Source organism: Momordica charantia (genome assembly GCF_013281855.1).
Source record: "Momordica charantia cultivar OHB3-1 chromosome 8 unlocalized genomic scaffold, Mcharantia_2.0 BLBB01000008.1, whole genome shotgun sequence".
NCBI classification, from domain to species: Eukaryota; Viridiplantae; Streptophyta; class Magnoliopsida; order Cucurbitales; family Cucurbitaceae; genus Momordica; species Momordica charantia.
In genome coordinates, this window is record NW_028275166.1 from 33,331,822 (window position 1) to 33,355,590 (window position 23,769).

At 29.8% G+C, this 23,769-nt stretch overlaps 2 protein-coding genes across 2 annotated transcripts; both read right to left on the reverse strand.

The window, feature by feature from the left end:
- Window positions 1–6,143: 6,143 nt before the first annotated feature.
- On the reverse strand, window positions 6,144–9,731 carry LOC111013004 (uncharacterized). The gene is made up of 9 exons (XM_022287323.2): window positions 9,501–9,731; window positions 9,214–9,404; window positions 8,611–8,792; window positions 8,226–8,510; window positions 8,080–8,138; window positions 7,947–7,983; window positions 7,798–7,869; window positions 7,378–7,705; window positions 6,144–6,684 (listed from the first exon to the last, which is right to left on the reverse strand). Exons 1-9 carry the CDS (start codon window positions 9,625–9,627, stop codon window positions 6,331–6,333), a joined length of 1,635 nt encoding a protein of 544 aa, XP_022143015.1. The 5' UTR covers window positions 9,628–9,731; the 3' UTR covers window positions 6,144–6,330.
- A 5,718-nt stretch (window positions 9,732–15,449) lies between these two features.
- On the reverse strand, window positions 15,450–16,908 carry LOC111013118 (PLATZ transcription factor family protein). Its single transcript, XM_022287497.2, has 4 exons — window positions 16,820–16,908; window positions 16,479–16,724; window positions 16,215–16,355; window positions 15,450–16,013 (listed from the first exon to the last, which is right to left on the reverse strand). The coding sequence occupies exons 1-4, from the start codon at window positions 16,820–16,822 to the stop codon at window positions 15,672–15,674; spliced, it is 732 nt and encodes a 243-aa protein (XP_022143189.1). The 5' UTR covers window positions 16,823–16,908; the 3' UTR covers window positions 15,450–15,671.
- Between the last annotated feature and the right edge of the window lie 6,861 nt (window positions 16,909–23,769).

Genomic DNA, 23,769 nt, shown 5'->3' on the forward strand with positions numbered 1-23,769 from the left:
TCTGACAGCTGTCTTCCTATTCGCCAGTTGTTGCCACGTAAGCTGTCAGTAACGCTTTGTATTACACGTCCAGACGAACGTATCCAATAAGGTGTTTTCTTATATTATACCCAAATTGCCCTCCATTTAAATTTAATTTTGAAATTAATTCATTTTGATACCTAAATATTTAATATATCAATTTCGTCACCATTATAGTCCTCGTTATTATTTTGCTGGTACTTGTTTACAAATGAATAATATAGTTTCGAATACATGTATTAATGTTTTAGAGGGATTGTATATTAGAGACGTATGATTGGGTAGGTGGACAAATTTTGAGTGCCAAAATAATAGTAAAGATTAAAATATTCTTTTTTAAGTCTAACAACAATCTTAATTGTCAATCTAACCTATCTACCTCGATTGATTAAAGCATATATTCCTATCAATCTCCACCTCTAACTGTTGTACAATTCAAAAAAATAAAAAAAATAAACATTCTGGTTATGGTAATATTTTTACCGACAATTATTTAAGAAATGGATAATGTTGTTTTTAATATATGTCCAAATATAGACATGAACATATATTTAAGTTGTACTAAAAAATAACATATAAATAAGCCATATAGATTAAGTGAGACCAATATTTAGGATAAAATAACAACATAACATGTAAAATGGTTACTTTTTTAGTATAACAAATGATATTGATGGATTTGAATTCATAATTTTTTTGTCAGAGACAGGTATCCAAGTCAAACTCATATTGAGATTGTTACCTTTTGAAAAGATGAACTAAAATAAATATTTTGAAAGTTTAGAAATAGAGTTACATGAACTTACAAATTTAAACCCATATATTTTTTAGGCATTTAAAAAAAATCAAAATAATAAAATAAATTTAAACCCATATATTTATGTTTGGGTTATTTTTCTTTTGGTTTTTAAGACTTTCAATTATGAAAATTATGTTGTTTACTTTTTTTTTCTTGCTTTCAAATCTTAGCCAAATTAAAAAAATTTATGTTGGTCAAAATTGCTCAATGCCAACCGTCTAATTAATTTTTGGATTCTAATATACAAAATGGTCCCCTAAATAATATTTATGTACAAAAATGACGTATGAAAGAATTGAGCATATATTTGAGAGGTTATTTATGATTATAAATAGGGTTGGTTTAGAATCATTTGTCCAAGAAAAATTCAAAGTAGTTGGGTGCAACATTATAAATTTAATAACAACATTCTTTGGCAAACCAAAATCCACTTCACATATTTCTTTTCTATTTAGTTTGAAAAAAAAAACTTCAAAGGTACTGGTTAAGATATATATCATCAATGTTCAAATCTTCACTCCCACCCATCGTAACAATACCAAAATTTCCTCTTTAAAGAATAACAAAATATAAAGAAGCAAATATCAGATTTAGGGTGTGTTTGGAAGTGATCGATAGAATTAGTGATTTTGAAAAAAATAGATTGAAGTAGTATAATTGATTTTCCAAAATCATCATTCAACTGATACTTAAAAATCAATTTAAAGTGTTTTTAGACTTTCTTAAAAATAATTTTTTAATTTTCCAAACATGATCAATAAAAAGAGAGAGTGATTTTGAGAATGCGAAAATCTCAAACACACTCTTAAAGCAATCTATTTTAAAGTTTATAGAGATAACAAAATACAAATATAAATCTTATTATGATATTTGAAACTGTCCTAGTGTGTGTTTGGGAGTTTTGCACTTGTTAAAATAACTTCTCTTTCTATTCATCATGTTTGACAAATTAAAAAATTGATTTTATGATAGTTTAAGATCACTTTAAATTAATTTTAAGGTATCACTTGTATGACGATTTTGAAAAATCAATTATACCTGAATCTCTTTTTTCAAAATCACTACCATCACTCTCAAATATACCCCTAAGTTATAATATTCACGTCTATAAGACACGGTTAAAAAATAATACAATATTTTCTTCTTATAAAAATTTTAAAGAACACAATATATTTTAAAATATATTACTTCATCACATTTCAAATATATATATAATACAAAAAGAATGTAGTTTTTTTTCCCCAAAGGAAAAGAGTGTTGATCTTTTTAAGAATAAATATCATATTGGTAATAATTAAAAAAAAAAGTGCTTGATAAGAATCGTACTAACCATAAAGGTATATTTTTCCATAATTTAGAGGGAACAATTAATATATATATATAATTTTTTTTTTTTTGTATAAGTATAACCTTTTCCCGGCAATTCAAAATATCAAGTTAAAAAAATTCATATCTTACAAGTTAAATTTATTTAATTTACAAATCAACTAAAATTTGTTCAAATTGAAATAAGTGATTCTAATACCATGGTCTTTTTTCTTTAACCTTTTCATCTAAATTCACGTGTTTAATCAAATCTTATTCAACTAACTTGACATGATTGTTTATAAATGGACATCCTAAACGTACCACATGCCCATCACATGACTCAAAAGTATGTCTTTCTTCGACTTTTGACAACTCTAGATTCTTCAACTTAGATATAATTGTTGGGTTTTGACAAATATTAAAAGTGAGATTATCTTAAGTTGAAAAGATACTAGGAGAAGCGTGCTCTAAGTACTATAAAGAGAGCTAATAATTTTGAGCTTGATTCATCCCAATTGAAACACTTTAAACTTGGTATATACTAGCTCTACTTAACCGATATTTGTTTTGAGGGGGTGTTTAGCGTAATTAGGATCAGGGAGAGAATTTTTTGTGATTGTAATAATTTTCACATAGTAAATTTTCTTTGTGGGTGGGTTTTCTTCGATTCGAAGTTTTTCATGTAAATTTTTGTGTTTTCTTTTAATTTGTCTCAATTATTTTCTACTTATTTCTGTTATAGAAATAGAAGGTTTTTTTTTCCATCGATGACAGCACCGCACCGACGTCCCTGCCTCGTGACCGCCATCTTTAGCTCTTTTCATGCATCATGATTAATATCGTGCCCACAATAGATAGCTAGGTTTCTCGTTTAGGGCCACATAGTGAGTTGTTAGTCATGCATGCCATCACTCAATACATTCCTCTCAATTTACAACTCTATCCTAATTTTATGTCATAGTTTTGTTTTAATTCTTTGATTACTGGAGTGTCACTTAGATCTTTATCTCAATCAAATAAACTCTTAATTTTATTAAGGAAACACTCGATCCCATCAACAATTAATCATTTTCATACCATCAATCGAGATATTTATAACTATTTCAGGTTATGAATTATTCATATCCCGATAAAATATCTATTTATTCATTTTTGTCATTAGCATCTAAACTTGAGTATCAAAATCGTCTTCTCTCAAACATTTTTTTTTACACGCTATTAGTGGATTAGGACATTTACATCAAAAGTATTTTCAAATCTAATTAGCATTTTAAATTGCTTTTTTTTCTATCTTATTTATTGAACTATGTTCAAATTGACATGAATAATTATATTCTAAAATAATTTTTTCTCCAAAACAATTAGTCCAGACAATATGAAAATTTCAAATAGTAAAAATAATTAAGTGATGTGTGCCTATAGACTTGTGCTTATCTTAAACTCAAAATTTGCTCCAGTGCAGCTGCATTAGAGATATCTATTATTTTCATTAAAATAATAAAGACGATTTTCCCCCATCATTTTCAATCTTTTAATATATAACATGTTTAATATCTCCATCAATATCAAAATTAATCTCAACATTTAAATCCCTATTTTTAAAAAGATTTTTTTATAAAAGAAAAGCAAATATTTATTTACATTATTAAAGAATGTAATTTGTCCCATCTATTTATTTAAAAATAAAAGATTCCTTCTTTCTCAAAAATAAAAATAAAAAAAGAATCCAAAAGGTGATATTTTATTTTCATTTATCTCTCTTTAATGTAAGGGGATAATTATATGATATTTTTAGTGCACATCTCCTAGCTAGGAAAATCAATCATTTTTTACAAAAAGAAATTAAATTTTAGTCTCTCTCTCAATTTGATTGCAATTAAGAGAGAACAAGTGGACCAAATAAGTAAATTTTAGAATTTAAAAATTCCACTATAAAATTAGGTGTCACATGTAAACAATAAGCTCTCCACTTTGAAGCTTATCTAAAATGTTCCAATCAAATATTATATCCAAAGGATATGTTATGAAAATTAAAGGGTCAATTCAAGTTTGGTGTATGCAATTTGGATGCCTTCAAAAGTAAACTTTTACCATATAATATTATCTTATAGATATAGTTTATGCTTTGGACCCACATCAAATATAAAGATTTTAAAATTAGAGAACTTGGGAATTTGACAAACTTCAAATTCTTTGTAGAATCAAACAAATGTCAAAAGATTGAAAATTTGTGCCATGAGTAACCAACCATTGTGGGTAAATATTATTTTTTTTAACACATTATTTTCTTCTCAAAACTTTCCAAATTTCTCCTTTTCAACTTATTTTAATCATTAATAATTTGGATATAAATCTAGATCAATTTTGAAGCCCAATATTTGACTGGTTGTAATGTAGTTTTAATGAACAATTTTGGTTGATTTCAGTCATTGATTCTGCGGGATACAAAATCAACCAATCAAGTGTTAAGTGGGTTCAAAATATATATACACTCCCAATCACCACCCCTAAATATCTTTTTCCCTAAAAAGTGTACATATGAAACAACGTTGTTTTGCTTGTTTATTCAAAAGAATGTCATTTTATCAACGACAAAAACAAAAGTTTAGTGAATAAAATAAAGACGTTTTACTTTAAATGGTGATGTCTAATATATAATAATGATAAAGGAAACCTAGTATATTGTCAATATCAACAATAATCATAGCTTTCCACAATAATCACCCTAGTAGATCTTATCGGTTACCTTATTTCAATAGCCTTACTAGTCATTCTGCTTAATGCTAGTAAGTCATTTTTCTTTAATTTTCACCTCAACTTTGACCAATCGACCGACTATTGTTTAAATTTGAAAATGAAATTATTTTTTCAAAGTGAGTCGATGTTGATGTTAGTTCGACTATCATTTTGGTGGACCCCGATCAAACCTCACCGAAATGAGTAACCACTAGCCAATAGTAGCTAGGCTATAGTTGATCTAGTTTTGAAAAAATGTGGTAGTGTATAATAATGGTAAGAAAGAAGTAAAGATTTGAAGGGCAAAACAAGAAGGTTGTTTGGTTTGGGTATGAGTATCCACAATGCTTGAAATTGGGCAGGGCATGAGAATGACATCTTACCAATCTAAACAAGTAGGCCATTTGGTGTGAAGACCAAATTTTAAGAAGAGGACCAAAATATTGGTCCACTTGTTTCTCTTCCTCTTATAATGGGCCTACTGGTCTTTTGGCCAACTTTGTAAGTGTGGGCTCCACAACCCACTCTATCTTTCTCTTTCTTCTTTTTGAAAACAAAAATTAAAAAAAAAAGCAGCAAAGAACCATTTTGAAATGTAGAAAAAAATTGATAGTTAATTACAAATATAGAAACCGCTTTCCCTAAGTTATAGATATATCGGAAAGCAGAGGTTCAACTCAAATGGAAAAATGAAAATAACTACATTGATATACCACTGATATATCAATTATATTAAATTATCAGTGATATACCGAATATGAAATATATGTCTATGTTACATAAATATCAAGAAAATAATGGCATGGATAACTATTTTTGAAAAAAAATTTGACAGACAAAAATTCACAAAAATTATTTATAATAATATTTTATAAATTCATCTATATACTCAAACCACACAGTATGAATAATAATTTTTAATTTTTAAACTAAAAAATACCTATCGATTTGGTTAAAAAAATTAATAATTTAAAATTATGGTATGTTTGGGAGTAATTTGTAGAAATCATTTTGTTATTCAAAATCACTTCTTTTTCCATTAATATTGTCTGATAAATTAAAAAGAAAAATTAATTTTAAGAAACTTAGAATTGATTTGTAAGGTATTAATAATTTTAAAAAATCAATTATACTTCGATCTCTTTGTTTTTTTACCACCGTGACCCTTTGAAACAATAAGTCACCCATAGTCTAAAAAGTTCTTAAATTTAGCTACTAAAAAAATCTACAAATTCCATTATGGGCATATATGTTATCAGCTATATATACAAGTCTCAAATAGTTGAAAAATTATTAACATTAATATCATATAGATTTTAGTGATATATTTGGTAAGAAACGGTAAAATGGTAAAATGTGGATTCATCCTTCCCGTCGTCCATGCGTATGTACATATGTCGAGAACGATAGCCGAAATTGAACACAAGAAGAAGAAAAATGATGGGAAAATCGTAAGTGTGCAAGTGTTATCCCGGAGCTGCGGCAATGAACTGCTTGTTGTAGACCCGATGGCGGCGCTCTCGAGCATATATAACCCAGAAGATGAGGGACAGCATGACGGCGGCGGACACTATGAGCAAGCCCACGTATATGGACTGCGTGTACTGTCGGAGGCCAGGGCAATGGCTGTTCCTGATGTCTGTGAACACTTGTCGCACGAATGTACAGTCCACCAGTTCCAACATGAACGGCCCGTACCGGTACAGCCCGTAGCTCACGTTCACTGCGGCCACCATTTGGGTGTAGAACATCGGGGTCAACCGCCCGGTGGTGCCGCAGATTCCTGACCCTGATAGTTGGCAGGTCATGTTCTTCCATACCTGTCCAAGGTTTTTGGGGCAAGATTTGCTTAAAAAAACTGCTAATAAATAACTCCGAATGGAAACACTTCTATACTTCCCAAAGTTTCGATACTACCTTTAAACGTTTCAAATTAAGATACCTTTTGAGCAAATGTGACGGTTGGTGTGAAAACCTGTTTGGATTAAGTATGAAAAGAGAGAAGATGAGGAGGAAAGCTACCGTTTTTAAAAATTAATAAGTTAACAATTTTTTTAATGGGGTTAGGACAAAATTTTATCCTCATTGTCAAGAAGTGAAGTATTTTTCGTAAAAAGTGGATAAACAAACTCGGTTGACAATGGAAGGAGACTCTCTAACGACAAAATTAAGTTTGAAAAGAGATGAAACGTGGGGAAAATTGAGTACCAATACTCATACTATGATTTTACCTTTATAAATGATTTTTCAAATATTTATGGATCCCATAATCATTTTTAATAGGATGCTGGCATAGCAAGCAAATAATATGAGTATTCATACTCCTGTAGTACTTGAATTTTTTTTTTTGAAAATGTGCCCAAGTCAACTTTCCGTTAAAATATCAATGGATGTTTGCTCAAAAGATATTTTTGAAACATTTATGAAATGTAAAAGGTAGTATTGAAACTTTTGAGAGGATAAAGGTTAAGCCAAGTATTTGGAAAACTAGCTATATAACGTAAATCTCTAACCTCAGGAGCTTTGCTCAGTTCTACTTCTTCCAACGTGCAGTTTCGATCGGTGAGATCGGGATTAAACGGACTGCAAAGATATGGCACCAAGGGGCCAGACTGATTGTAATTGAAAGGAGGGGTGAGATCTGGAGTGGGGTTGGCATTTGCGAGCCTGTGGATCACTCCATTCACCAAACTTACAATTTGGACATTCACATTCTTGGATTGTGTCTGAATTTCTCTTGCTGTCGCATTGTCGATGCACGGAAGGATATCGTCTAACGCCGTGTAGGCAGTCGGATGCTGCAACCAATCATCCATTGCAACACATGCATCTCCTATCACACTAACGCATATGAGGGGAAAAAAGGATCAAATTCAGACAACATTCAACAAAAACAGCAACATTTCTTCAACAAACAGATGCCTGAACCTTACTTATGGAGAAGAAGAAACACGCCACACAGAATGAATGTGACCGTAACCAGAATCCAACCAAACACCACCAAGCTGCAGTCATTAAGAATGGAAGTGTTCAATATATTACAACTTAACCGAAATGAACGAGAAGATATATGTATACTTACGTGCTTACGATACACTGCAACCCGAAGATGGAACATACTGGATCAGGTAGCACAAATGAAATGATGTAAGAAAAGGGTTCAAATTATGGTCACAGTTCATAACTCATTTAGTCAGAGAAATCAAGACACTTACAGAATCCAACAAATGTCAATAGGAGCATAACAGCAGAAATAATAATGAGGGCGAGTCCCCTGCGATACAGAACATGAGAATTTATTACTTGGTTTGGCGTTATCGAATCAAAAGCACCAGAATTTGATACAAGGGCTTCTACTTACACTCCATCCAAGCCTTGCTGTATCGTGTGAGCATTGTCTTCAACGGCATCAGTAAGAATAGAAGCAGTAGAACTGATCTTTGTCCCAATGTCGTCAATTCCTTTCTGGGCCTGTGCAGCCAGAAATATCGAATCGACTGCGATAGTCTTTGCGGCAGAAAGAGAGATTGCCAAATTCTTGAGGTTGTCAACAGTTGCATATGCTTGATGCAGAATAAATTCCAACGTCCTCGTCGTACGGCTGTGAAAATTCCCTTGACCGACATATAACACGATGCATCCAACACTGATTCCAGGCTCGAAAAACAAGGACATATATGTTCATATTAACTTCTGAGCCACATTATAAGATTTAGACTGCAGTTTGGAGGGAAAAAGATGTTTACACTGCTGAGATGGTAAAGAATATGAGGAAAGCAAGAGAGAGGGCATAGGCCGTTCGAGAATAGCCATAAGGCTTCCTCCGACAACAGCAACTATAAAGACAGGTGATGAACAAGCATATCCCAAAGAGCAGGAACCAAACAACGGCAATGATAAATAATGGAGCACCGGTAAGAGCAACAGACTGCATCAGATTGAAACAGTGCAGAAGGCTCCATGGTTAACACAATGTCAAAGGACAACAAAAGTAATGAATGATGCAGAGAGGACCTAAAAACAGGAACCCAAATTCAAATTTAGCCACTCAAATTTGAATCATTTCCTCCAAAAATGATATTGTTAATCACTTGTAGGCCAAGCAAGAAGCGAGCTAACCATATGCCGTAACTTATCAAAGTTGATGATCTAACAAGTTTCTTTCAACTTCAGGAAACAGGGGAAAAAAACAACAGCTGAGAAAATTGGCCTTGGAGGAAAACAACGATGAAAATGAAACAAAGAATACAGCCGAATTTGTCTAGATGGAGAAGGAAACCAAAATGGGCCACAAAATTACAACATGATCATGGAACTCAAATAATGAGAAACAGAGAGAAGGAACTCACTGCCCAGTAATGCTCATTACTAATATTCCATCCACCAGTATAGAGTTTAAAACCCCCAATTGGGTCTTTCCTGTGCGTCCTGTATGCGGCCAAAATCAGCGACGAGTTCGCAGCAGCATCCGATCCCGTAAGGTTTATTGCATCCATCAATGGCTGCGAAGCATTAAGGGCCCCAACCCCATCAAAATTATCTGATTCTCGTAAAAACCCAGAAACGAGAAAACGAAATCAGATTACGCAGCATTTGGGGTCTCCAAGAAATCAGAAAGTTGAGAGTTTAGGAATACCGGCGACGAGAGTGCCGTTGAGGTCTGAGGCGGCGCGTGATGAATGCGAGAAGAAGAAGAAGAAGAAGAAGAGAAATGGAAGAAGAAGAAGGAAAACGGATGAAGGTCTGCGTCGAGGGAAGATCATAATGGCTCTCCTTCTCGCATTCAGAGAAAGAGAGAGAGAGAGCTTTGCAAAATCCGAGCTGATCCCTCGATTTGATTTCCCACTTTCTCTTTCTCAGACTTGTGTTTAATTTTGGTGGACAATGAATTCAAGCAAAAGGTTTGAACATATGGCTTAACTTTCATCTCGGATTTTTTATTTTTAATTTAATTAATCATCCTCATTAGATTTTATTAGACTTGTTTAGGGCCAGTAATTGATGTATTGTTGCACCTTCATGAGTTTTTGTTAATATTTTTTAAATGTAACATGCAGATGGAGATTCGAACTTACCATTCTCTTGTTTGAAAGATGATTGAATTTGAGTTATGCTCAATTTGATTTGTAGTTTTTATTATTAGTCATTAATTAAAAGAAAAAATCATCGTATATAAATTTAATTTTATGATATGATGTTTTTGTAGGACAATATATCTTTTAATAAACATGATTATAATTCAATTATCAAAGTATTACTTATCTTTTTAAATGTTAGAGATAAAAAAGAAATAGAACTCTCGTACTTCTATCCCGTTCTTTTTTTTTTCTTGAGAAATTCAAGACTAGCATCGTGTTGATCCATGCAAATATCATGATAAACTAAATCCAATACTAATAATCTAACAAATGTGGAACTTAAAGTTTAGTATAGAAATATTCAATATTTTTATGGAGATTTGATTTCATTTTTTTTAGTATTTGTAAACGCAAAGGAACTTATGGATATTTAATTGCAGATTAATTACGTGTGTCCGAAGACAAAGCCACGTCAGAAAAAACCATTTAAGCTGTCGCTGTAGCGTGCTGCCACGTAGTAAAACTTGCCACGTGTCGCTTTTTTCCACATCTCTCTCCTAATAACCAGCGAAGAAAAGCGTTTGAATTAATTAATGAATTAATTAATTACGAGAACGTACGTTTCTCCAATCATTGGAGAATAAACAATAAATTTTTAAATAGAGTTATGGTTGAGTTACTTTAAAGTTGGAATTTTAGAAGCCGTTTGAAAAATATAACTCTATCTTATATCTATTTTTCCCCCTTTTCATTATTGAAGAAATAGTAACCTTCTTTTAACCGTTTCTTATTTTTTGTTATCTAAAATTTTAAAGTAAAAATTTTATAAGAAAATTAGATATTCAAAAATTTTATGTTATATTTATCTTTTATATTCATTATGCATTTTATAAATTACAAAAAAAATAAAATAAAATTTCTGTCTATATTTTGGAAAGAATTAGAAACAGGAAATGTAAACAAGAAACAAAAAAAATTTGATTGTGTTGGTTTTAAAATTTTTTACATAATTTTAAAAATATTTCTTAAAAGAAGAAAAAAAAACACGAAACAATCGCTAAATGTTTGTGTTTCTATTCAAAAATTGAAAATGAGGGAAAAAAACAGAAGTATTACCAAAATTCCATAGGATGCCTGCTATCTCTTGATTTTTTCTTTTATTTATTTATTTTTTTTGGTACAACTTTTCTTTTAGTTTTTGTTAGTGGGTTAAAATATAAATTTATGGATTTAATCTCATTTTAGTTTTTAAATTTTAGAGATTATTTTATTTTGACCTCTAGATTTTTAAAATATTAAAGAAATATATATTAGATTATAGTTATTTTTAGTTTGGCTGATTGTAGTTAAATAGTATACGAATATTTTATTATTTTTATCCGTGCATTCAATTTAATTAGTAAGTCGATTTTAATATCCAATATCAATTTTGTACATATATATATTTTTAAATTAACTATTTATTGATCTACTTTATCAAATGGAGTGTATTTGACCCCAATCCTCAATTCCATTATCAAATGGAGTGTATTTGACCCCAATCCTCAATTCCATTTTTATTCACCGTGATGTTCTATGATTCATTAACTTATGAATATATACGTCAAAGCGACCATAGCAGGTTGTGAGTTCGAATCCCCTCCCCAACATGTTGTACTAAAAAAACCTATGAATATAGACTTTCATCCTATCAAAAAGGAAAAAAAAAAAAGAATATAGACCTTCATAAAATATCTTTTAAAAGAAATATTTTCTTACCAATGGTTTCATCTCTCATTAATTAAAAGAAAGCACGAAGCGACTATAAATATAATCAACTTAATTAAATTGTGATAAAAGATTATCATAATAATATTAGGCATGTGCATATAAAAATCGTATTCTATTTTTTTGTCACACATTTTAAGGTATATACTTGGTTCCAAAGCATTCAAAAGTCAACATTTTCCAATGGGGTATATCATGTGCTTTGTGGAAATGTGGCTCGATAACAGTTTTAGAGGATCAAAGTAGGTGTACGTTGTAAACTTTATTTAATTATTGCATGAGATTTTATTTGATTTATAATTTCTATAAAGTCCGTCTCAACATTCATTCATGATCATGACATCAATAATGGAAAAGATTAATATACACCATTCACATTGTAGGACAATTGAGTCCTTACGAGTCAGCCGCAAAACGAGACTTAATTGAGATACTTTTTTACTTATTCCTCAATCTAACATAATAAAAATTATATATATAAAAAAAAAAAAAAACCTGTTGAACTTGGATTGGAGTATTGACATGAACAATAATTCAGCAATTTCAAGTCCTAATGTGTTCATTTTCTTTTGGTAGAAGGTTCAAATCTCCGCCTCATATTTATTATAAATAAATACTATTTTTTAACCATGATATATATTTATGAATGAACCATAGAAATTTTTTTTTGGCAAATAAATAATATTTTTCTTTAATTTAAGAAAATTAGAATTCAAATTAAGGTCATTTTTATGTTTCTATTTAATGAGGCAAACAACCCAATATCACTATTGTCTCTTGATATCTATCCCCCAAATTGCTTATAAATATAATAATTAAAATAATTCCCTAGGCTTGATCATATTCATTTTTTTTAATTTGTTTAAATAGTCAAGAAATAAGACAAATACAAACTATCCTTTTAGATTTACCCATAATTCGACCAAACGATTAAAATATGTTTTTAAATTTTGTTTTAAATAAGGGAAGTCAACGAATCTAAATTCCCTAAAAAATTTCCAAAAAATAAATGGATTCATTCTTTAACAAGACTAAGTTTTAATTAAACATCTTGGGAAGGTATCTTATTACATACAAAATACTAAATGCAAATCATGCAAGGTTAAATATATTTTTTAAATCACAAAACTTATTAATTCATCTTTCATGCAAAGTTATGTTTAGATTAGAGTAATATTATTTCTAATTTTCAAATTTTAGATCGAGATAAGATTTCTCTTTCTTTAAAAGTGTAATTAACTTAACTTAAATTTGTTATATTTTAAAACTAGTAGGTAAAAGAAATAAATGAGAATACAATAATAAACAAAATACATCTTCCCAAATCAGCTTTTAAAAGTACCTTCCAATAATAGTCCTTAATATTTTCCTTAAAAAATAATAAAAAAAAGTTACTAATAAAACCTAGGACTCCTTTTTTTACCCTTTTTTTTTATTATTTAGAATTACATTATTCAAATTGATACGAGTCCTATTCAATGAACTCAACATTGTTAAAATCTATATTTTGTTATTTTCAAATTATGAAAGTTATTGCTAAATAAAAAAGAGCAAATAAAAAGTAAATAAAAATGATATATCAGAAAAACTCTTATTATCCAAATATAAATGAAGGATAATATGATTGAATTGGTCTACCAAAGTTTTTTCAAAAATGAAAATTTTCGAACCAGAAAAGCGATTTAATAACTTTGAAAGAATTGAATGAAGAAAAACATGTGGTGAGCATCTCATATATATATATTTTGTCGAATTGTTGACTTATATATCAAGTTTTCCTACTTTAGTCTCGAAAAAATAAAAATTATACCTTAGGTAAAGTACAAACTGATTTTTTTGTTTTTGTTTTTTTCTTTTGTCTATCTTGAAACTAGCCCACGTGGGCTCCAAAGAAAGACCAAATTACCAAGGCCAATAGCACTTCACTAATGAAAGTAGGGAATAAGGCTAACCACACACTATATAGCTTGGCCCAAAATGACCCATCTCAAAAATATACTAATAACATGTTTTGAAGTGTGAATTTAGAAAAATAGCATATTCGACCACAAAATTGAAAAAAAAAAAAAAAGTAAATACAAGTCAATAGTTAATTTGAATATAATTTTTTTTTTCTTTTTTAAAGGCAAGGCAATACAAGACTAAAACAATGAGAAAGCTAGCTAAATTGTCGAAAATATCATGCAAATATCCCAAGTTACAATCTCAAGAGGTCATTCCCCCAACCAAGTGCTGGGATCTTTCGTAAGAGCATGATGTTAAGGACAAGTACAACAGTACCCCAAGTATCTCTACAATAGTACGATATTATCCGTTTTTTGTATAACCCAGTCATTAGTTCTACCAAAAAAGTCTCATATCAATAGAGATAATTGTCTTATCTTATATATCCATGATCATCCTCTGTGAGACTTTATTTATAATCATTTTATAAACCCAGCACATGACAACCTCACGAAATGAGAAGATAGGAGGGCCTTGGTTTCCCTTATTAGAAACTTTGATTTCAGACTCATCTTTCAAAGGGGTCGACTCTGAACTAAGTTAAAAACTGTGAGTGAAACAACTTAATTTCTTCTTCCCTCAATTTCTCACAGCTCTAATCCTTAATATTCCACCCCAAATTTATTTTCCGCTTTTAAAAACTTATCATATTCCATTGTTTTTTTTAATTAATTATTCACACGTCACCTAAATTAAACATCAACTCATGAACTACGCCATTTGTCATGTAAAAAATGGATTAACAGATCTCTTAATTATAAAGATGTTTCAATGTTTTGACAAGAGTGGAAGGACTACAATGTAATTTTCAAAAGTATTAGGTTCAATCAAATTAAAACCTCATGACATATAATACAAGTAGTAATTTAATCAAATTTTATATTAACAGCTGTAAATATTTTAATTCTATATATAGATGTATTAAAAATTGGTAAAGTACGGATTTGACCAGTCAAAGCATGGGGTTTTATTCCTTGTTTATTTTCTTTGAGGGACATTTATGTGTAACTGTGTACGTGTATTATTATTATTATTATTATTACTACTTTTTTCTTCTAATATAAATTCATTAGAAGTCAAAGATAGAAAGTTTAATATCTTAATTAATTTATTTATTAGAATATTGTTTTAATCAACAATATAAGAGAGAGAGAGAGAAAGAAAGAGAGTTGAGCTCAACGTCTTTTGTCCAAAAAAAATAGACAGGAAAATGTCTTTTTTAATTATGATAATTAAGAGGTAAGAGGTTATTTAGTTCTTGTGTAACCTAAAATTGAGCCGATGTTTAGCATGTAATTTATTTAATCCAAAACTATAAGGTTGTTAATTTTTCAGAAATTGACGTCTATAATATAGAATGATTAAATTGTATATTGTCCCATTAGATAACTATTTTATTTTGTTTTCTATTTTTAAAAATTAAATTTAGAACATTACTCATTACTATTACTTTTATCACTTTTATCTCTTTGTTCCTTGATTTTGTTATATAATTTTTATAAACATTTTTAAATGTAGTTTTTAGAAAATAGTTTTTATTTTTAAATTTCGCAAAACAATTTAAATATATTTTCAAATTGAGAACATAAATTTTAAAAATTACAAACCTAGTGATGAGACTACACAATTTCAAGGCAATGACAATTTTGATTAAGTTAAAAGCAAAATAATAAGCATCACAATCTGATATAAAATTGAATATTGTAATTAATATTATATATGAGAAAATTGCACAAAGCCATAACTTGGAATTGGGAGCCACGTGATGCCATTAAGACAAAACCCCCCGACCAATTGATTAATTAAGTAAGCTCTAATTTCAATGCTAGAGACTAGAGAGAGAGAGAGATTGTTAATTAAAAAAAAAAGGTGGGATTGTGAAAGGGGTTTTCAGTCAAATTGTCAAAAATTGAAGGAAAAAAGTACCAATTTAGATGAAAGAGGAGTTTTTGTCTTTGTTAACACAAAGGAGATCTATGAGGGATGCCTTTTCTTCTACTTATGCTTATGCTGGTTGCCATGTCTTCACTAGAGAGAATCTTTCTAACTGATCTTCCGCACAGACAGAGTCCGCTTCTCTTCTTCCGAACGATCGATGTTTGAGCTATGCTCATGTTTTCAGATCCCGAAGATGAGCTCATTGGCTCGTCGTAGTCGACAACTGTCGAACGAGGAGTCTCATTCGTCATCTCATCGTCTCCCATGTCTTGTGGGACTAAGAAATCCATACTAAGTGGGAGAGAATGACAAGGTTTAAGATACGAAGCTAAATCTCTCTTGTGCTGCACCAGATATTCCACCTTGATGATCAATCACGAATTTAAAATTCATCCAAGTTAATAATAATTCTATTATTCTCACAATCATATTTCTAATTTTGTAAAACTAAGATGAAAATTCAACTCAATTTAAGTAAGACCTTAAATTTAACTCAACTTATATCAAACCCAATTAAAGTTTTAGACATAAGTCAGAGAAAAACTAATATAATTATATTGTACCTTGCATCCAAGGGAGCAATGAACATAAGGTTCTTGAAGACTTCTATCACAAGAAGTGCAATAATTTCCAGAGCCTTTAAATTGTCTATTTTGAGGTCTCTTCTTGATGAACACCACTTTGGCACTATTTATGGTATATGGCTAACAAAACAAATTAAACAAAATGATCTTCAAATTAGCTAACCTCAATTGCAACAGAGGAGTGGAGAGGGGATAGAGAGAGAGAATTTGAACTTTTTTTTTTTCTTCTTAATATATACTAACCTGAACGTTAGAGCAATCTATGAGTTTTTGAAGATCTTCGAGCCGAACGACGTCGTGATAAACATATCGACGAACTTGAAGAAGGCGATGGAATCGGTGGGATGACAAGCAATGAGGGCAAATACTGATGCAGCAATCCAAACAACAAATGTTCTTCTCATTCTTTTTTGCAGTTTCATGATATGAACATCCCACAAAGAACTTCTGGCTGTAAAGTGCTTCTAACCATGCAGGCTTTTGAATTCCCTAAAACCCAAAATTAACCTCATCGTCAACTGAACCACCAAAAAGAGAACAAGAAAACATAGAAATGAGAGAGGGAGAGAGAGAGAGAGAGAGACCATGATGACATAAAACACTTGAAATCTTGAAAGAGGCTTAGAAATGAAGATTTGGGTTTTGATGGGAAGTTTATAGAGAGAGAGAGAGAGGGAATTGAATAGGGCATAAACATGAAGAGATAAATGAGTATTTATGGAGTTTCACAAAGGAGCAAAGGACATAAAAATAAGTAAATTTATTCCTTGGGGAACTACACAACATTTTGTCAATTGGGAGATTGATATATATTTTTCAAGTAAGATATATATAAGAGAGGGGGTTGAACGTGGGTGCTGTTTTTATGTCTCCCATTCTTAATTTAAACAATTTTTGCCACTCATCTTCTTGGCTTAAGTGCTCCAATATTGCTAAACTAACTAATCTCTCCTTGAACTACTAGCCTGCCTTTTCTCTCTCTCTCTCTCTCTTTTGTGATGCCCATCTCTTGCTAATTTCTATAGAAGATGCAATATAAATGATATATATATATTTTTTTTGATATTTCTCTCTAAATCTAGATAGTTTTTAGGGTTTTGTTAATATCGGTAGCCGAGTTAATTTTATGTAATTGGTTCAATGAATGTGTTGAGAATGCGACCAAAGTCTTATATATCGGCTAGACAAGTGGAAGATCTCGTGAGTATATAAGTGAGAGATAAAATTTTTGGGTGATACCAAAACAATGATGACCTTACGTCCGAAATAGATAATGGCATTTCAGTGTAAAGATATGTGAATGGTTTGTTGTCCCTAAGCTAAGTTGAATTAGTTTTTTTTTTCTTTTTGAAATAGATAACATTTCATTGAAAATGGTATGTGAGGAATTAAATTACTTTGTTAGTGATTTTCTTATGTAGTATTAAAAATATTGTTAAATTATAGAATGAAAAATCACAGCATGCCACGTGGAATGAGAGCGGAGGTTGGCCACCAAACTCAAGGTACCGTGACATGCGTAGCTCGACTCCTTTGACTTGGAGCCTCAAGTGAAGGAAAGGAAATCCTTAGTACGTACGTTTGGAAGTGGTTCAAGCGGAATCAATGGTTACCGAGATTATCTTTGTGATCCTATTTGTAATTCTCGCAATGGAAGAATTCCACCTAACCCCTATAAATACAACACCACTCCACTCAATCATGTATGAAATCCTATCTGAAACCGACCTAGAGATTAGAACTTTGGATTAAGAGAGTGCTCTTTCTTTACTTGCAGGTCTCCATGTTCAACTCGTCCAATCAAACTCCTTTTAGATCTCACCCGGCAGATTTGGGCAGAAACACGGTTGATAATTATTGCTAGGGCAAATCTTAAAAAATATCATGCAAAATTAGAATATGTCAAAAAAAAAAAAAAAACAACATTGCCTTATTGGTATTTTTTTTCCCCCCACCTTGGCATTGTTTTTGGTGATCTAAATGATATACTTTTTTCGAGAAAAGATTAGATATTGTTTCCAAAAAAGTTTGGATTTTTTAGAACAACATATTAGAAAAAGATATTTGGATTACTATTTTTCAATTTTTTTACTATTTTGTAAGAACATTAAGCTATGAATTGATATATCCATAAATAATTCCTAAAAATAGACAACTTTATAAATTATGCTTTGTTGTGATATATAATTACTATTCTCTAAAGATATATATGATCTCAATTTCTATCTCCATATTTATATGATTATGTTTTCTATAAAATATTCATTTTTAAGATGCCAACATAAGGCTAGCTCAACTTAATTAAGATACTTATTGTATTATAAAAAAATCATATATATTACCATTTATTGAAAGGCTAAAATCCATTCATCAAAACTGATGTAATGTGTCAAACAACTAATGGTAAGATTTCATATAGCCTCCCAATTAAACCTCACAGCATCAATATTTACAGCAAAAGGACAAAAATACCACTAACAAAAGGTAAAACTGGAACAAAATGCCTGAAATAAAAATGTATCATAATTTGAATTCTGGTAGGGTTCATAACATGCAAGGTTTCACTCTGCTATGCCAAAATACAATTGGGAATTCTTTAAGATTGAAAAATATCATTTCACTTCCCCAACTTGACTGTTGATTGAATTGGAGCCATAGGTTTCCAATTTTTTTAGCTGTATTTTCATTCTACCATACAGATACTTTGAAACTTATATGGGTTTAATTTATAAAGTAATTATTAAAGAGTAATTAGAGGCAGAATAAAAGGGAGAAAGAAACGACAATTAAATTAAAGGACCCTATAGTAATGCACACTGTTCAACAATAATATAGACGAAGTTAAAAATAGGGAGAAAAAAAAATGAGGAGAGAGAGAGAGGGAAACTTTGAAATGTTTTTGACTAGAAATGTTGTGCAAAGGAAATTATAAAAAATATGGGAGATTTGTCTTCATTTAGTGTTGTCAATATCATCATGGGTTCATTTAGTATGAATTAAAAATATTATGGAAAGGTCTAATGAATCAGTAGCCATAAAACCCTAATATAAGGTAATAATTATTAAACCTAAATGATTGAAAGTTTTGACATCAATTTGTACTTTTGGCTTTCATCTTTAGTTACGACGCGATTCAAGGTTTCAAACATACTTGTGTGTTATCTTCGTAATCACATTTGTTGAAGGTTTAAAATAACACAAAATTTGTAAATAATAATGACATAAAAATTTGAAATTAATCATCGAGTTGATACTGAATAAAAGCTATGTTCATGTACAATGTGCTTGAAAAAACAAAATTTTACCCAATATATAACTTTCTTTGAACAAAGCTATGTTTCTTAGTTTTACCCAAAATTTTACCCATAAAATAAACAAAATTTTAAATAGAAAGGCACTGCACTACCCACAATTCACACGTACATAATAATTATATATTGTTCTCGAAAGAATAATCTGGAATCCTAATTTTATTGTCAACTTATTACCTAAAACTAGATTAAAAGGTGGTGAGTTTAAATTTTATCTCATAAATTGTACTTTTCTAATTTATTGAATTGATTTAGATACAATTATTCATTCATATTCGTCACAACTAAAATTCATCCTACCATAGGGCTACGTACAAATACTTTCTAGAAATCCTGCCCAAAATCTTTTGAAATGGTGTAGCTCATAATTAAACTTACTTTTAGTACATAAAATTACTATTTCCAAATTATTTATCCTAATCCATCTCTCAAGACAATTTTTATCTATCAAATTTAAATATAAGCCAAAAAGCAATTCGCATGTTTCAAATTTATGAGCCAAATAGTAAATATGATATTATATTTTTCTCCCAAAATTTCTTAGGCACATCCATATTTTTCGAGATTAAACAAAACAACCAAACTATATATTATAATCGAGCTAGCTTTGAAAATTTCATTCACTTATGCAATCTAAATATGTAAACTATATAAATTGATCATATTTATAGAAATTCATATTTTTTAAATTCCTTAAGAAAACCAAACAACAAACTTCATACGTATTAAAAATCGCGAAACTTTTGAAATTCATATTTCACTACGTAATTCAAATACATGTTACATATATACCTAAATTTTTAGGGACTCCCATGTCAATCTAGCCAATTTTTCTTCCCAAATTTTATTAGCATCCAAACGTAGAAATTCATATTTCATAAATTCTTAAGAAATCCAAAACAACAAATTACATAAACCAAAAAACTTTTAAAATTCATTCCTTAGCACAAACCAACTAATATGTTCAAATTTATTCCATACAAACCCAAATTCGTCAAATTGTTGGTCAAATACTAATTTTTTTTTTCTTTTGAGTTCAACAAGGAGGCGTCAATAGGAGATTTAAATATCCGACTTTAACTAATAGAGATCAGTAATATGATATTAACCTGTCAAACTATGTTCGATGCAACGGAATTCTTTTTTAGTGACCCTCGTGAAGAAAAAGGGGGAAAAAGTGGTGTTTGATTGACATGAATACCAAATACCAACGAAAAAACATGATTTGCAAGTTCTTGTACTAGCTTTTTAGATTCAAATCCCTTGTATTCTGTCTGTTCTTTTTGCAAATAATAGAGAAGAAGTGGGAAGTGGAACAAGACATATTGCATTGTACTATAAAATCCGGTTTTAAAGGAATCAAACATGGAAACCAAACACAAATCAAAAAACCCAACCACTCCACTAATGAAAGAACCTGTTCAAATTTTATGGTTTTATGCTCTCTAATAATAATAATGTTTTTTTTTTTTTTTGGGTTTTGTAAATCATATTTGCGTCAAATTATTAACTAATGTTTGACAGAGAGACAAGCACAACTCACAAAGCACTAGTTTTAGGGCAAAATGGATAGCTGACCTAAACTATTGTTTTTGGCTTCAATTTGTAAGGAACAACATAGAAAACGCCCCATTAAAAAAAAGTGCTCAAATTTTGTATTTTTTTTTTTTTATGGCTCTATGCTCTAACCAAGGGCTAATCTTGGGGTTTGCAATATTAATTTGAAGGAGGTTTAATTCTTATGACAAATATAACTAATTTTAAATTTTGATTTGAGTAAAAAATTGCTTCTTTCAAGGATGTGGATCAACCCCTCTTCAATTTTCTCTAGAAAGTTCAATTTGAATGGTTTTTTTTTTCACCGATATCATATCATTATCATATGGGAAAAACTCAAAAAAGATGTTAAGGTTGTCATATTTAATTATATGTTATGTTTAGTAATTCAATTTTGTTTAACATGATCACAGCTTCTTAATCAAAAATAGAAAAATAATTAAAATCCATGCATATGGAAAATCAATATCAAATTATATTGATAAATGAGGGAATGATATTTTTAGGTAATATAAGAGCAAAAGTTTGGAGAGTTGAATTTTGTAGAATTAGGGTTTTAAAAAAATAAAAGGATAGATTTGATGGAGCGAAAATTTCCATGTGGGCACATCATTTGTCATGAAATTAGGATTTTAAACTGAATTTATTCTTTTTTCTTTTCATCGTCAGAAGCACATCATTTAACGTAAACCTCAAGTCATATTAATATTCATGTGATTTAATCGCCCAAAATCAATTAGTAATGAGTGGAGGAGTAATTAGTGTCTATTATAAATCTTTTTAAATTTTCTTTTTTTTTTCAATATAGAATGTTTAACATGTCCCTTCAAGATCGTGATTTTTTTAGTTTATTGATCTTGGTCGGATCTCATTTTTAGATCGGATGCTCGTTTGAGCTTCTTGAACTCTAATATCATATTAATATTCACGAGGTTCCTCAAAATTAATTGACAATAGATGGAGCAGCCAATATTTATTATAAACATTTGTAAAGTCCATTTTCTCTTTAAAATGTAAAATCCTTAACTAGTCATTCATTAGAAATCAAATTAAAATTAAATGAGATCAAGTTATAGTAATTTAACATTAAAAAAAATAGTAATCTACACTGTTCTGTGCCGTCTAGTTTGACCAAAGCCTAAACCCTTTCAAATCAAATAGAGCTTTCGAAACGTTATAAAGCTGTTTTTTTATTTTTTATTTTTTTATTTTTCTTTTCATTAACCTTTATTTTCCTTTGTTAGCTTACGAAAGTTTTGAAGGTTTTTCAACCATTCATGAGAATCTCTTCTCAATTAATCAAATCAAAGCCAAAGGCTTTTGGAAATTTTAGAAAAATCATCATATTTCGTCCCATAAATGATTTTTTTATTTTTCAAGAGTCTACAGAAAAATATATTTGAATTCTAAAGAGGAGTCGAAATCAATTAAATTGTCACTTATAAGCATTATTCTACTGAATATTGAAAAAAAAAGATTTATCAATAAATAAAGTTTTAGATAAGTGGTTAATTAAGATAATTTTGCTCTTCTGAGTAAGAAAGATGGAAGGTTCAATTTTTCATCCTCACATTTTTGTTGTATTAAAATTATATTTTTGTTACCAATTGTTTGAAAAGACCTCATTTATTAAATCACTGCTTAATTTAAAATTTTAAGTTATGCATGACTAAAATATATTTACTTTTTTATGTTTGGGATGTATATTTTATGTTTTATGTTATATGGGTGAAATTTACCGTACTAGGTTTACTTTGAAGTGAGACCAAAGAAGTAATGTGTGGGATACGAACCATCCAATTGGATTGAACCACACCTAAACCAAGGCGACGATCCACCCAAGTCAATCGGGAGAGACTCTATCTATAAATAAGGAGAAAAAAAAAGCATGGGTACAACGTGGATGTTCGACACAGCCTTACTTTTTTGAAATTTTTACTTAACTGACGATCATTTGTCTGATTTAATTATCAAAGTGTGTTGAACTTAGCACCATACGAATGTGCAACTTTGTTTTTGTACTACTTATCGAATCATTCGACGTTGGAGCTCGAATTCAAATTCTACATCAATATTTTCTTTGTTAATTTGTTTATTCTCTCCTATCATTCGAATATGTACCTAGATATGGCATGGAGGAGCTGAATTATGCTTTAATTTTTAATATTCTAAAGCTTTAAACATAACATTATGTTTCTTATTTGTGAAGGCAAAAACAAAGCTTTTTTTCCAAAATATTAAACTATTCATCAAAGGGTTAGTGGGTCTAGAATATTTCAGGTAAAAGAAAAAAAAACTTATTTTTTCTTCTAAAACAATGCACTTTCTTGGACTTGTTTAATTTACAGCTGCAAAATTTTTGAACCATGTGAAAAAAGGTAACTAAATTGAATTTGTGGACTCAAACAGACAATCGTGACAAAATGTATAGTTTAATTCCCAAGACATTTTTACTATTTTCATATTATTTTAATTAATGTAATAGAATATTATTTTAGATATGTCTTTTCTTCCTGTAATCTTCCTCTTAACTATGGTAAAAGAAGTATCATGGATTATTAGTTATATATATAAGACAGATTAATTAAATTCAAATATTTAGGTTGTACTCAAAAAAGAAAAAAAAAATATATATATATATATAGTGTTTGGTTTGATAATATTGT

Coding starts and splice junctions, on each gene's coding strand:
- LOC111013118 (XM_022287497.2), bottom strand. Junction 16,356..16,478: donor TAGATTGCTCTAACGTTCAG/GTTAGTATATAT, acceptor TTGTTTTGTTAG/CCATATACCATAAATAGTGC. Junction 16,014..16,214: donor ATTGCTCCCTTGGATGCAAG/GTACAATATAAT, acceptor TTGATCATCAAG/GTGGAATATCTGGTGCAGCA.
- LOC111013004 (XM_022287323.2), bottom strand. CDS start 9,627: ATGATCTTCCCTCGACGCAGACCTTCATCCGTTTTCCTTCTTCTTCTT. Junction 8,511..8,610: donor TTCTTTACCATCTCAGCAGT/GTAAACATCTTT, acceptor GCCTGGAATCAG/TGTTGGATGCATCGTGTTAT. Junction 7,706..7,797: donor GTGTTTCTTCTTCTCCATAA/GTAAGGTTCAGG, acceptor CATATGCGTTAG/TGTGATAGGAGATGCATGTG.